Source organism: Lampetra fluviatilis, chromosome 22, assembly GCF_964198595.1.
Source record: "Lampetra fluviatilis chromosome 22, kcLamFluv1.1, whole genome shotgun sequence".
Lineage (NCBI taxonomy): Eukaryota > Metazoa > Chordata > Hyperoartia > Petromyzontiformes > Petromyzontidae > Lampetra > Lampetra fluviatilis.
Genome location: NC_136296.1, coordinates 6,277,961 through 6,294,393, shown reverse-complemented (window position 1 = coordinate 6,294,393; position 16,433 = coordinate 6,277,961). Strand labels below are relative to the sequence as shown.

The 16,433-nt window shown below is 44.5% G+C and overlaps 1 protein-coding gene across 2 annotated transcripts in view; it reads left to right on the top strand.

The window, feature by feature from the left end:
* Positions 1–16,433, top strand: part of LOC144938466 (epiplakin-like) — a 228,337-nt gene that overhangs the window by 87,533 nt on the left and 124,371 nt on the right. Inside the window, exon 1 of one of the 2 annotated variants that reach the window (XM_078866305.1) lies at positions 14,351–15,027. The exons of the other annotated variant lie outside the window; for it this stretch is intronic. Within the exon in view, the coding sequence (XP_078722431.1) occupies positions 14,433–15,027 (595 nt within the window). The 5' untranslated portion in view covers positions 14,351–14,432. Of the gene's footprint in view, positions 1–14,350; positions 15,028–16,433 lie in introns of those variants that run through there. 2 annotated transcript variants of the gene reach the window in all.

The following is a 16,433-nucleotide window of genomic DNA, read 5'->3' as shown; positions in this document are numbered from 1 at the left end:
TGGAAATAATTAATGACTGTGATGGATCGTTAATGTTATTCAGAGTTGTAAATGCACTCTTACCGATTGAACACCCTTTCCATTAGTTACGTTAATCGATGATCTGTTTCAATGTTCTCTATTATTAGTTTGAACTAAACCCCCCCCCCCACTAACCTCAAGAAGTTGCCTGAGCGAAACTTGTCTGCTAAAAGTGGCTCTATCACATTCCACATACCAAGGGAAGATGCACCTGCAAGCAACATGTACAAACTGGACCCGGGCTGTGTGACTGCACACAGATAAGAATTATCTTGCAGAAAAGTCTGCAACACTTTGAATATCATCGTCATTGCTGGATTGAGGCCTCCCCTAACTGTGCCCATCAAGGGGGTTGTACGACCAGACTTCACTGCACTGGTCAATGCGGCTTGGTCAAGGAGGGTGAGTTGGGCTTCAGATGTCACTCATCACTGATGTTAGCGATGACGGGGAATTTAACTCAGGTCGCAGGGTTCCTAGTGCAATGCGCGGAGCAAAGTTGCCAACACTCCACCCCATGACTGAATTAAACATTTAAATATGAAATGGACATACTTTAAGTATTTAAAATACCTCTATTTAGTGACTACTGCTGTTCATTCTCATTAACAGTCTGGATAATATATTGGTATTATTACGTTAATTATCGGAAATGCATTATATGTTATTGTGTTGTTGCAGATGTTACAATAATATAATAATATGGAATAATAAAAATAAATATGACTTTTTTACTCAGGAAGCCACAATGAGTCTGATGATTGTTTTTATTAGGAGGGTGTTGCTACATTCGGTTTTTATTTTAAGAAGTTTTCAGCCAATTAATGATGAGTGTTTATCCACTCCGATTAGCACTGTTAGCTACGTACAGTGCAAATGAGGTTCAACATACGTGAGAGGAAACCGGAGAAAACTCGCGCATGCAAGGGAGCAACGCTCTTGTCACCATACAGGTGGAAACAGATGGAGATTAGTCCACGCTTGATCTACCACATGTTACTTGGGCAAGCCTAAGCTTTGGCACCCCCTTGACGCACACGGGATGGGAGTTCCGCAACCTCGTTGCGATTCACCAACTCTCACTGCCTCCACAATGCTGAGTTATAGGCATCCATATGCACCACCGCGCAGGAAAACACACATTGTGTTTGCAACTTCATTTCAGTTTGGAAACTCGCAGTGGCGAGATGTTAACTACCTTGCCTGATATACAGGAGGACGTGGGTTCGATCCCAACCCTGACGCCTCTATATGAGGAGTTTGGATGTTCTCTCTGTGGTTGCGTGGATTTTTCTCGGGGTCCTCTGGATTTTACCTCCACATTTAGAAACGTGGGTTTAGAGTATTTGGCTGCTATACATTTCCACATGTTAAATCACGTTGTTGAGCAATCATTTTTGGACAGGTCGCTTCTGAAAAATCGGTATATAGCTCTGTGCGGTTTACCTGGTAAAATTAAAAAAGAAAATACATGGTGATCTATTTATAGGTTACTCCGCTAAACTAACAGTGGACATTTATAGGGAGACCATTAATTCAAATCCTTGATGTTTCTCCCACCAATCCCACTATAACTTATACAATCAATTAACACTCTTCTCTGCAAGATATGGAACCATCGCTTTCCCAATAGTCAATCAAATGTTTAGAATAAAAAGGGTCATACATTAGCGGGATATCTATAAATGGATCAGCCTGTGTATGGTTGACCACCTGGGTTTACAATGTATGGTAGTAACATGTGGGACATAGACATTTGATCCGAGTTAAACTTACATTGTTACAATTGATTGATTGATTAATTAAATTTACATCACCAGGTTAGGACCCTTCTAAGACAGTCTCTTTAGCAGGGTTGGCCATTGGTCTAAGGTGATGGGGTCTTCAAGAATAAAGTTTGCATCATATTTTATTTGTACTACACTATATTTGTCGATGCGTTTGGCTATACGTATTGTGGAATCTAAAAGCATTTTTCAAAATTAGTTATGGGCATTCTCAATGCGTGAAATAGGTCGTGGCCAGAAGTACTCCGCACACTATAACATTAATGAGATATATGTATGTATGCTGAACTTCTTTCACACCATATGTAGACAACCGGCATGCATGGTGCACATGTGAGATTCAGAGCAGCAATGATTCATCATTCAGGATCATGATGCAATGGAAAAATCAATTATATTTTTGCCATTGTGATGAATTTTTAATCTCCAGCATATTCAATGTTTACAGAAGCCGATTGCCCCTTTTGCACACAACGTATACGGATAGTAAATAATCCGGGGTTTTTTTTCCACGTGCACAATTCGACGCATTATATTGTGAGGGTCAGAATCATTATTAACGTACGTGGAGGAGTAGGCCAAAATAATACCCTATTAGAGGGCCTCTATAGAGCTCCGTATAGCGGAGGCCCTTTCACCAGTGGTGTTCTTTGTGTGGCTGAAGTTGGTGTAGCGCAACGACGATACGTTTACATTAAGGTGCTCGAGCCAGATAATTGCATCAGGAGTTGCGGAGTGTATCACCGTGGCGACGATGCCTCCGTATTTGTAAAATCGGGGCATTGAGTCGAGGTTACACGTTCCATGGTCTGTTCTGGGTGGTGACCGGAGTCAGCCACACACATTGCCGGAGATTTTTTAAACATTAATTTTACATTTTTTAATTGAGTATCCGCATCTTGCTGCCATGGTTTGTGTGCCAGCATTGACACTTCTCCTCCCACCTCCTCCCACCTCCTCCCACCCTCAACCAGTATATATACAAGGACGGTTTTCTTTGAATTTCTCTTACTTGATACAGCAATCGTGCTGTGACGGTTCCACCTGAAGACGGAAGCTTGTGTTGCCTCCGAAACGTCGTGATTTTAATTTTATTTTTATGTTACTTTTATTAATTTTAATTTAATTTTTTTACCTATTTGACTTCACCGAAAAAACCTAAGAATATACTTCAGGGGGGGCTCTTTAAACATTTGCCCCTGTATCGTCACGTGCCCCGAAGACTGCAGGAGACAAGTTCCTGCAAAGAAGGCGGTCTGAAGTTTCGTTCCCAGAGCCCTTCTATTTCCCGCCCAGAGTGGCGACTCTTTGACTTGCATGCCATTAGATCCCCCGGTGCTCGTGGGACTTGCTCCCATTTTAAAATGGGCGCCCTTTTTCACGCCGCGCCGAGTGCTGTGCAACAGCGATCTCCGGTCGGCTACACTCGCCTTGCAAGTAGTGAGAAGCACCTGTGTCTATTCTTGGCTCCCAAGGTTAGGCTGAAGGTTGCATTTAATTTCGGCAGTTATCCACACTGCGCGGATTATGCGAAATGGAATCGGGCTTGAGGCATTATGCAAAGTAATTATATAACTTTCACTCAAACTTGATTTGAAGCTTTCGTGACTGCAGGAATTTATTTTCTTTCTACGTGACTTTACCGAAAGAACCAAAGAGTAACTTTCACTCACTAATTCTAGATTTGAAGTTTTCGTGACTGCAAGGATCCATACTCTTTGGTTTTTTCGGTAAAGTCACGTAGGTGAAAACAAAATAAAATAAAAGAATTAAAAATTAAAATAAAACAACTCAATTTCACTCACTGGTATGGCTCTCGATGTGTGGGGGACATTACTGTTCAAATGAAGTTATATTTTGTCTGATGTATTTTTTTCTCTCAAAAAGTTAGTTGGTTCAATCGAGTGGACTTCTCCCAAAAGTGCGTCAAAATATGCTTAGAGATTGCTCTTCGTTAGACGTCTCGTTGAATGTTGCGTGCATAATCCTTAATGGAGACACACGTCAAATTGGGAATGCAATGGAAACTGATCATTACGTATTCACAATTTTAAAATGTGAGAGATTTGCACGTGACTAATTTGCATCCGTCAATCCACTGCTGGATGGGGGGGGGGGGTGGGGGGTGTTGGACCATACTTCACCACGCTGGTCAGTGCGGGTTGGTGGAAAGGGGGATGGAGGGGGACTGAACTGTTTCAGATGTCACTCACCACTGATGGTAACTGAGGGTGAGGCACTCCGGTGGACGGGTTCAGAGTGTAGCGGTCTCATCACTGCGCCACCACTCGCCTGGGAGATGAACTCTGCAAGATTAAACTTAGCTATTTGGCTAATGGGCTGCATTTGGCATTGATACCAAGTGTGGGGTTTTTTTTACATGGAAAAATTGTATCGTATTTTCAACAGAATGCCGCTAAATAAACTTCGATAATGTGTTTTGTGGGTTGACAATTCATGGCATGAAGTACAAACTGCAGACATCTTAATACCACTGGTTTTAGAAAGACAGTACAGTACAATGCAACAGTACTTTAGCATACTAAAATGGTGTAATACACGACATTTAAAAAAAATGTCCTATTTCAAACCACCTAAGTCATCAAAATGTATTTCGGAGTCTCCGTTGAGAGACCCTGGTTGTACGTTGACGTCAACATAGCACGGGCACACACAAAAATAGGTATTTCGCACCATATATATTTCAAGTTGTGTAACCGGGTATTTATGGCATCTCTAAGCTGAGTATTGCATTGTGGCAGTTTGGTTGAGAGACGCTCCCTTACAATGCCTTACCTCAAAAGAGAATTCAGTGTTAATAAGTTCGGGAAGGGACATGCGTGTGCATGTATTAAGTAACGATCCACAACATGCGTTTACATTTAGACGTTTTTAATTAGCATCACGGAAGCGCACGCGTCAGTCGGGACACAAATCGCTTTTGAATAATTGCGAATATATTCAAATGCCCGAAGCAAATATGATGATTATTATTTTATTGTCTAGTTTGTGTCTGAAAATGTTGAGCAACACTTTGATCAAATTGGTCAGTTTTCAAAAGAGGATAAGTCCCTGCGTTTATAGCAACACAACTTTATACCAAAGTTTGGGTAACATTGGATCACCAGGTGTCCCTATCTTGCCTGTTTTAGTATAATTCACCTCGTGTTTCCAGACTCAATTCAGTGTAAAACACGACTATCTTTACATAACTAACTATAACGATGTAGTAACTGGTGGTTGTCGAATGCAAAATCCTTGAGTAGATATCATGGACAGAGCTGAATGGAAGGAAGGCCACGACACAGCACCCTTAACGCACACATTGATCCAAGTGAGAAAAAAAGTTCGAATGTTCACAAAGAAAAGACACCTGTTCGATAATATTGCCCGCCACAGCGAGTTAACAGGGAGGCTTCGTGGTTATATTCTCACAGAGGTCACTCCCACTGCTACTCTTGTAACAGTGATTCCTTAACAAAGTGTGAACTCCATGTTGCGAACACCGTGCGGTTTTGTTTCGGTGTCCATGACTGTCACGAGTTTGATCGGAATTGCGTTCTCGGTGCCAGCAGTTGGTAACAGTTATGCAGAAGGCTGCACGCAACTTTCCACGCCGTCGCTGTTGATGCTGCTGCTGATGCTGCTGCTGCACTCATGTAAACCAAACCCGCCAATGCTTATAGGCAGCTATGCCGTATATGTCGTGAATTTTAAATGAACACGGTGTCGATGGACATTTACTAGCTTACGTGTTAGTAAATGCGGCTCTTTCCAAGACACCCCTGCAAAGGGTGATCAGAAGCTTATACCGAATTGAAGACGATGATAACTCTAGAAATGGCTTTTCGCAGGAGGCTCCACTTTCTAAGTTGTGCGTCTTCGTGTCTCTGTGTGCGTCTGTGTGTCAGTCACTCTGGCTGTGTCATTGAATTGTCATCATTATCATCCTCACGATCCATGTTCACTCTACTGCTGGATGAAGGCCTCTCAAAAATACTGTCAGCTATCTCAACACCCTGCAATGTAATACAGGAAATCCACCTAAGGACTTGCACACGAACTGATTTCATAATGGAAAGAAGGGGCATTGTCCGGAACGTTGCATATTACGTATTATATTGATTTTTTAAAGCAATGTTATCGACGAGTATGTTGAGTTTATTTTTGTTAAGTCTGGAGCACCACCAAATAATGTTTTCATTACGGAATGGAGCGATTTGATAGACCACTCATTTTCATGCCCATTCACCTGCTCATCACCTGCCAGTTTACCGATAGGATTTCTCAACTGCGATGCAAGCGCATGTGTATATACCATCATTCAATTGCAGTACTTGGCTTTCCAAACGAAGTACTGAAACAAAGGACATATGCGAGACACCTTTTGTTCTTTTCGATTTAAAGCTTTCGTGACTGCAGGGATTCATCTTCTTGGTTCTTTCGGTAAAGTCACGTAGAAGGGAAGTAATAAAATAATAAAAATAAAACATAATAAAACAATTCTCACGACGTTTCGGCTACAACGCAAGCAGCCGTCTTCACTTGAAGACGGCTGCTTGCGTTGTAGCCGTCTTCACCTGTAGCCGAAACGTCGTGAGAATTGTTTTATTATGTTTTATTTTTATTGTTTTATTACTTCCCTTCTACGTGACTTTACCGAAAGAACCAAGAAGATGAACCTTTTGTTCTGTATTGAAATTACAACTTTAATTCAAGTGTACTTTGTTTAAATGGATTATTTTTCATTTCAAGTTTTTTTTTTTAAGATACAAGGATGGTTTAATTTGCAAGAGTGGCCATTAAGGAAGAGTGAAATAACAGGTTATCATCAACTAAGTGCTGTATTTGAACTACATTATCTTTGAAATGTACCTAATCAGATATGGTGAATGGAATAAGTAGACTCGGCATCTCATAATTGGTTCACGATCTGTTCACTGCTTTTAAACAAGCTTATCCTAAGCAAGCATACTAGGAGGACCTTTTATCTGCACAGACATTCCAATGCGTATGTTACAGTACACAATCACGTATAGTTGCAGCTGTACACGAATCCGCGGTACGCACCATTTTAACAAACAATGTATTTATGTGTTCCAAGCTTTAAGTTTAGTTTTGTTTAAGCAGGTAAGAACTGCAGAGAGGGACGTGACCTGATATTTATGGTACTAGCCTTTTGCCCGTCCAAGGACGGCGGGTGTATTGCAGTAAATCTGAAACTTGCAAGCGAAAAGCAGAGCGCAACGTGATATTCATTGCATCAATTCGTGTGCAGTTTGTAAGGGCGCGGTGACACAGACCTTTTTAATTTAAAGTTTATAACCCCTTGTTCATCATGACGTCCTTTTTACTTCGATGTCTCAACAGCGTTACGGAGACCGCGTGATGACGTGAGGGTTCTGCCTTTGTAGTGAGGGTTGTAATTTGACGCTGAGGAGGGGGGAAGAGGCGCCTCGGCCCATGTGGAGTGACGTCAGCCGCTAATTAATATGAATGGGAGGGGGGGTGTCCATTTGGAGGACGTCACCTGTTAATGATTATTAATGAGGGGGGCAGTTTTCCATGCGGAGTGACGTCACCCGCTCATGATTATTGAGGGCGGGTCAATGTGGAGGACGTGACCTGTTCATGATTATTAATGAGGGGGGCTGGTCGACGTGGAGTGGCGTCACGCGCGTTACGCACAGACATTCTTGGGTAAATATAGTCGTCAATGAACGTATGAACCTTATGGCGGGACCCCGGGGTCCCATAAGCCCCCGGCTCTCGCATAAACTGCGTTGCGGCGTCATTGTATGTCTGTTGAAGGCGAACGACACGGCAATCTATTCCTCTCGACGAGCTCTACACGATGCGCTAATCAAAGTTTTGTTTCTTCTGCTCATTCATCCTCGCTACTGCGCTAAGACGACACGACAACAGAATGATCCGCGCCAGGCGGGTCGCGGCGTTTGTGTGCGAGGTGGGACGAAGTCGCCAAAGAGAATGAAACTAATTACGATTTTGACTTCAGTTTATTCGGGACCCCGGGGTCCCGCCATAAAGTTTGTATGTCGTGTAAGGTTATAGTTTTAAAATGTCCGTGTATACGCGTCATTACGTGTTTACAATGTATGCTACAATTGAAACCCGGGCACCCTTGCAAACTAGATCTTCCATCTCAAGGGATATTATTTTATCAATTAATAAATCAACAGTTTACAACCCTATTGTTTTAGAATCGCTATCAACATTTATTTTTCCTGGTTGCATTCAAGTCGCACAGAGCAGAGAAGGCATTTATTAAATTTGCAGCTCATAACAGCAAAGCATTATGCCACATAGCAGCAGGATATACATGGTTATCCCACAAGAAGTCTCCCGGCAAGTAGTATCTGGTGGGGCAAAGTGTGGGGGTACTCCCACCTTTCAAGAAATCAGTGTGGAAGAGTAGGCCACATGCCCCCAGAGGGGCTCTCTGTGGCTCCCGTCTAGTGGAAGCCCCCTTCGTCAGCAGTGGCTGCTCGTTACAGGTCTGCACATTTTAACTTTATCTGACGTTGAGTTTTTACTCTGAAAGGAAACACAGCGATGCTGGGAAATGACTTTCAGTGAGAAACTTTTGAGCGGTTTCCATTGCGCCTCCCTCACCGCACCCACAGGACAGAGTTCCGACTGCTTTATTCATACGAGTGATTAGTGCCAAGCTGGGCTTCCACTGTATGTTGTAAAGTACTATAGTTTTAAAAATAACTAGGCCAGCTGGCTATTTGGTGACCACTGTACTAATGAGGCCTAATAGGGATGACAAGTCTACATTTGCCTCTTTATCTCACTGCTGCCTGTTTTTTTTGTCACGTTTCATCAATTTATTGATGGGGACTTTAGACAAGATGACAATAATGCAGTTCTTCAGGAACTATTGGTTTGGCAAAATGCCTCAGACTGCACACTTTTGTCGTTGAAGCAGTGAATTCGGAAGTTTGGGAGTTTAAATCCTAGTTTGAGGTTAACTCAGCTCATCATCCCTCTGCAGTCAATACAATCAGTATCCGTTTGTCGGGAAGTCAACAATGGTTGTCCAATGGATGGACTCCCTCCCGTCATATGAATGTGGAGTTTTCCGCCACTGAATGAGTGCTGTAAGACAGAGATGAACATCGCCTCATGGCTTATTTGAGCAGATCACTTTGAATTTGACTATACAGTACAGTGCTGTTAGATCACGCTCTTTAGCCCTTTGGGATACAGTACCGAATAAATGTAATTGTGTGTAAAACCACATACATGTTCGTTTATTTTTTGGTGCGGTCTTTATTCGGCTGTTCTTGGTGATATTTCGGCATCATTGATGTAAAAATAGATATATATTTGTCGCCAGTGTGTGCATCATTATCAACAAGGTGTGCATTTGTTCAGATTCAATTCAGTGTAAATTTCACGGGGTACAGTATACGTACAGGAAAAAAAAGCTTATTACATTGAGCTTGATGATGATTGATATCCTCTAACCAGATGGGAGGTTTTTTAATTTAGTAACCTCCTTTTCAAGAGAAGACCTACTTTTAAGTAGTACATTTTGTCAGCACCTTTTATGAACAATTTTCGAGCACTGCAAAAACTGTTGTTAGATGTTGTTGTGGGAGGGCATGAGCCGGGGATACACACAGCTTTATAACCACTTTATAACGACAGCATATTGTAATGTGGATGATTTCATGTTCTAATAGTTGGCACGATGCGCTTGCAATCCAGATGTCACCTGATCGATCTCCCGGTGTGGCGCTAGAAACAATGTGGGCGAGTTTTTGGTGTTTTAAATGCCCCAACCCACAACTGCCAGCCTCTGTCCACCCAGGGTTATAATACGGGTAGCGCACAGTCAAACAGCAGATCACGTGTGGTGGATGAAAGCGTGGGTGACACCCGCCTCTTCCACGAGGACTGGAGAACGTGGAATATTATGCCAAACTACCCTCTCTAAAGAGAGGCTTTCTCGAGCTCAGTAGCGATGGGGGTGGGAATTACCGGTACATTTCATGGTCACTACTGCTGCTAACATCATTAACACCTCTATCGCGCACAAAACTTCGACACATTCCAAGCGTCAACAATTTGAACGCGAAATATGTCTTTCTTTTTTTATTTTTAAAGAAGGATTCCTGCAGACATTTTCCACAAGGGTGTGGCCGGCCGTGAAATGAGCGCACGAACTCACATCATTGGGCCTCCCTTGTCAGTATCAAAAAATAAAGATAGGTTGTAACCTTGCTGGCAATAGAACAGGTGTTAAGATGTTAGAACACCAAACGGAAACCTTTTTCAAGGAATCATGTCTGAATTGATCAATGTACTTGTGGTGAACATGCAAAAAAAAACTTGAACACTATGAGACCTCCTTTACCAGTGGCAAAATATAGTAATAGGTTTTCTACCCTTTCAACTGGTACAAAACTGACACCTTTATACAAGGGATCATGTTTGCAATAACCACAACACAAGCAGTCAAAATGCAAACAAAAATAAACAACTCTGATAATGATATGCACTGTCCTTGAAGTTGATTGGTCCACACCCGAGACAGCTTTTTCTTAGATCCTAGTCTCCATTGGTGTTGGACCAGATGTCGCCTTTTGGCGAACTCTTACATGCTGCTCTGAGCGGCTCGAGTTTAGGTGAGGATCTCACCTTGGGAAAGCTCTCCCGTATTCATTCAATCACCACGGGATTTTTTTTAATTGCCACACCGCAGCGTAAGTCTTATGACATGGATTCATAATTAATTCCCTTTGGGTCAGATCGTCACGTGGGTAGAATGTCAATTAAAAAAACTACAACCCACCACTACCCGATCGAGCTAATAAAATCGAAATGTCACGTGGGAAAATATTCCACATTGATTTGGTTTATCAGGGAACCAGTGTTGAAAAGCAAGCAAAATGTTGGCATTGTACATACACGGTCTAACCCAAATTATGAATCATAATATTGGTCATGAAAGCCCATGATTAAAATTAACCCTCCTACATTACTTTGCAAACTTGCTCGCTAAACTCCCCTTCACGGCTTACTGGGATTCCAGTATTTCATGCATCTACGACGGCGTTTCAGTTTCTCGATGATATAAAGTGCTGCTAAGCGTGCCCTTTCGTGATTCGCCCGCTCGCGGTTAAACTTATTCATTTGCTCGAGGGTCACGAGTTTGTTCAGGAATCTATTTATTTATTGTTTACATCGTGGTGAATGTAGCGGCCTGCAAGTGGCTGCAGGGATCACTTCAACATTTTTACTGGTAGGAACCTCCTGGTTACACCAGCCCACAGGGGATTATTCTGTCCGTCCGTCGTGCATCCAAAAATGGGAGGGGTGGGGCTGGGTGGAGAGGGGAGGGTGGGGAGGGGCTGGGTGGGGAGGATGGGGGGGGGGCTGGGTGGGGGTGGGAGGGGTGGGGCTGGGTGGGGAGGGGCTGGTCACCCCGTGGTGCCCTTATACAACTCAACGTTTAACCTACTCACGCCGGCTTGTCGGGCATATTTGCGGAATACACCACGCCGCCGTTGACCCTGGCCATTGACCGAGCAACCCAACCAGCTCCCTCCGCAGCAATGTGTTACACACAATGCATACGGATGGGAAAAAGCCTCGATTCTAAGACACGTGATTCGACACATTTACACCGCGAGAATGAAATCGACGTTGACCAACAGTAATTCGATGCAACATTAACCTCCGATTAGCACGGTTGGCTACGTACGGTGCGAAAGAAGTTCAACATACGTACACACAATGCCGTTCGTGCGTGGGTTAGAAGAGATTAGGTGGCCAATGCCACTCCCAGCTAGCTGCCTTCATTTCCCACTGCTAATGTTGACACACTGCACCAGGATTTAGCGCTCAAATTCAGTAGGCGTTGTTATGGAGCATCACGGGCAAAAGTCAATATACAAATGCTTCCGGATTAATATGACATCTGAAGGTACAGCAGCATTTGTTCAACAAGTCTGGGTCTCGCTGATGAGACCAAGAATATAAAGCTTGACGCAGGCTTTGCTCACTTAGACAAATGCTACTTGATAATAGCCGTCTGAAAAGCCAAGAGGCTGATGGACTCACACGTGTTGCATTTATATGTAGAGACACAGAATGGAGTTTTGCTAATGCAGCATTTGCTTTTAACTACGATTGAGTGCCGTGCAACATCGGCCAGATTTGGGCCATATTCAAATCCCATTGACCATTGTCGTGTGTGTGTGTTGTGCGTGGTCTAGCATTGAACCCACACACGCGCGCGCCTCAACACTGGCTTTTATCAATCGATCAAACTTTATTTTTATCGCACTATTCGTGCAAAAAAATGCAATACATAGTGCTTTACAGGCATGAACAATAAACGTGAAATTGTACGCAAAATGAAATCACGTTGTAACACATTTCTAGCAAACACAAAACAAATAACACATTAAGAAAATGCTAATCAAAATCCAGTTTAAAAGAAAGTCAAGTTTTTTTTTAATTAATTTTAAAAGTGCTTAATGATTCTGATGATGACACAACAACTAAGTGGCGGTGACGTCACCACGACGCTTGTGCCAGGCCATGTGCACCTTGAGGCCACGTGAAGTGTCGAACGCCCCAGCTGGCAGGAGGTCACGGGGCAGACCCAGGTGCCACGGGTCGACTGACTGAGCTGACTGAGATGATGACACGCACGCACATGCACAGACAATACTGTATACGGTCATTGATTTGTCGTTTTGGTGGGACAACCTCTGTGTCTATGTATCATCCATCGAGCCCTTAACGCCTATCAAGGCAGCGGGTGTTTACCTGAGTGCGTGCAACCAAAATAGCAGCGTTGGCTTCAGTGCAAGCTGTCGCAAGAGTCAACTCGAGTGTAAGCTGTACATTAAAAAAAACCCCATTAAATCACAGGGCCGGCTGACAAGATAACAATCTGCTGGCTTGCTCACAAAAGGCTCAACTCGGCTACACAAACAAGGATGTTACTCTGGCGGTCCTTCGGTGTCACTGCCTTCTTAAGCCGTGACTTTTAATACTGCGGTGAAACCTCAGCGTGCTCAAAGGTGTACTTTGAATTTATTAGTTACGTTCACAATTGCAAACACTCTGAGATTAGTTACGTTGTTGATTGATTGATCAAAGATTAAAATAAAGGGGCCGGAATGTCACACCACCGGAATCGATCGGCGAATGAAAAGGAAGGGCTGTGGATGAGTCAGGGTGCGATTCAGCAATTGTTTGGTGGGGTAAATTAAAGTTTGACGTTCGGGAGAATACATTTCTTTTTATTTTTGCGCGCTAAGTTGAAAACTGGAAGGGAACTCGTTGCTTTGGACCCAGCCCCCCCCCCCTTCTTCGGACCCAGCCAGCCAACCACGTCGCCACAGCCACGCACTCACTGCCAGAGCAGACCAAACGCGTGAACTCCCAGGGAGGGGCCCCATCATCCGACCCTCCAACCTACCCCCACCACCACCACGGCCACCACCACGCCTTACTCTCGACCCTCCCTCCTCCGCCTTTCGTTCTCTCCCCACCCTCCAGCTGCCCCCACCTCTGACAGAACCATCCCGATCGCTCTGCCTCCGCTTGCGCAGCAGCAGCCGTGCCTCCTCTCTCCTCTCTCTCTTTATCCGTGGTGGCCTGGGACAGGGCACCCACGCCACGTACAGTGTGCGTTTTAGACATTTCGAAGCTGCGCTGGTCACTTGCCAACCCAGCCTGGAAGCACTCCTCCTCCTCCACCTCCCCCCTGTCTAGAACAACGAGAGTTTGCGATTTATTTTTAATAATTTCCGCGCGGTTTGGTTTTTTTTTCACCTCCCTCCCCAACCCAACCCACCTAATTCCACTCTGCGGAGCAAGCGCTGTAGACATTACACCTCCACGTTTTTAGCCAGCCTGTTTGCTGCTTGCTGCTGCTGTTGCTGCTACCGCCGATTCTACTGCTGCCCTGTGGACATCACCGGACCGTGCAACGCATTTTTTGCCTGCAAGGCGTGAGTAGAACTTGACCCGGACTCCAAAACTTTCTTTTGAGAGCTGTGAAAACTACGTTTCGCGGAGGGGGGAAGGGGGGTGGTGGTGGTGAGCGCCGTGCTCAGACTAAACTGTGGTCTGCTGGTGGCAGATTTCCTTCGGTTTCACGCATTCCTAAGCAATCGCGGAGACGTTGCATCGTAAGGCGTGTACAGTCGTGGTTGTCAGCCTGGGCTGTCACAAGCGTTTGAATGGATCGCGGCAGATGCCACTCCCAGCAGTTTGTTGTCGCTCGTAGCCAGAACTTTTGAGGGTTGAATGTTTGAATGCAGGCGGCGTTTTGTATGAAAGTTAGTTTTGAAAGAGCTGGTGGGGCATTTAAAGCAGTTCGCTGCTCGAGTGCTGAACTTTTCATTGAAGAAGTACAAGTTGTAAAGAGGGATTTTTTTTAAAATAAATATACTCCTCGACACAGAAGTATAAGCGACGCAAATTTCACCCACGCTAAATTCCACCGAAAGTCATTGCTCTCCAAATTCAACATTTTTTACCGAAACAAACGTAGATTTTTTTTCATTTTGAGAAACCCAGCAATTGCTTTCCAGTTCATTGGCCCCAGCAACTCAAACCATCTCATTCAACATGGCTGCTGGAATGCTCATGCCTTTGGACAAGCTGAGGTCCATCTACGAGGCCCTCTTCCGCGATGGGGTCATGGTGGCCAAGAAAGACCGCCGGCCCGACAGCATCCACCAGGAGCTCGTCGGGGTCACCAACCTCCAGGTGTCGCGCGCCATGGCCTCGCTCGAGTCGCGCGGCTTCGTGCGGGAGACCTTCACGTGGCGCCACCACTACTGGTACCTGTCCAACGAGGGCATCGGTTACCTGCGAGACTACTTGCACCTGCCGCCCGAGATCGTGCCCGTGACGCTGCACCGCGTCCGTCAGCCGCTGCCGGCCTCCCTCCCGGGCCGTCGGCCGCAGACCGGGCCGCTGGGCGCCGGACGGGGACGGGGCACGGCCAAGGCCTACGGAGGGGACGACCGCGAGAACTACCGCTCGGGCACGCAGGCCCAAGCGCAGGCAAGGGCCATCCCCGAGGGGAAGGACGGAGGGGCGAGCGTGAGGAAGGTGGAGAGCGCCGGGCTCGGCTCCGCGCAGAGCTTTGAGTTCCGGGGCGGCTACGCACGCCCGGGCCGTGCCAGCCTGCCACCCGCAAAGGCGGTGGAGGACGACGGTAAGTCTTGGCCCGCTGAGGGCCCTAAGCGGATATTATTTGCGGGGTGTCCCCGCCTTTCCGTTGGTAAACACCTGGCGAGATGACAGAAGAGATTATAACGAGAGATAGAGATTCTTATGAGATGATAGAACTGTAAATGAAAGAGCGATGCATTCATAATTGGTGCACCCAGATTTTCCATGAATCCCGGAGTCCCTTGAGCTGTTTGGGGCCCTATGCATTTGCCTTGGTTTGCTTATGCCGAGCGCCACCACTGGTAAGTCTCCTCTGGTGAGACGAACAAGTGAACCGAAACAAAAAAAGACTCGGAAATAAACACACGTTCAACTTCTAACAGATCCCTCTGTGTGGAATAGGTGTCAGTGGTCACTTGAATGAGGGATGCCGGAGCACGTGGTCGCCATATTTGTTTCTAATTGAGGCCATGATGATGCTTGAAAGGGCAGTTTAATTTTAGGCCTCGGCTTTCCAAGAAATTATTGAGATGTGCGTGGATGAGAATAACTTAGTCAATGAAACATCTTTAACTATAAAAAAATACATTTAAGAATATCCTATAAACACTGGTTCGGAAAAGTATAGTTTAAGTGTTGAAAGCATCAGTTATATTTTCTGAAATTTCTCAGTCAACTTTTATATAATATTCTATAGATCATTTTGTTTTAACCAGTGCTGGAAATTTGTAAGATTGTAATCATGATTAAAGGAGGCAGACATGATTCAGACTAAGGCACCAGAGCAGTTATAACAATTTTATACTGGATGTGGTATGTAGGTTTGGCTTTGCAGAATAATACGATACTATCCATTTCATGGAGAGGCCACATCATAAAAAAAATTAAACTTAAAACTGTTTGTGTAGGGCTACAAAATGTATTTTGGACTCCTTTTGGGATCATGCAATCCAATGGTGTCCATTCACGTTCCTTTCAGAATTCAAGTTTAATTCATTTTAATTCTCCAACAGGGTGACGTAGAATTGAATGAGTTATCTTGTGTTTTTTTTTACAAGTACAGTACCTCAATTAGCACAGATATAAAATGCAATGATGAAAAGTTATAATTTTACGTGTAGTTTTTCCTCCATGCACCTATGAAACATTTAGATTTTTATTGAAAAAAGTACCATTTAATTAAAAGTAACAGTCATTGCAGGACATTAGAGATATGTGCTATTAATGAGAACAACACTTCTTTACCCAGAACACTGGAAGGAATAGTGGCCAACAGCATTCCTCACAACCAGAAAGGGCACCAGTGGTTTACTTTGGGCTCGAAGTCAACCTACAGAAGGCCTTCGCTAGGTTCAGAGGTCAATTGCTGCTAAATGAACAGAGGATGTCCGAATTGTGCAATATACCTACAGAGACTGAGTGTGGGTTGCGATCTGAGTGCCTGCCCAC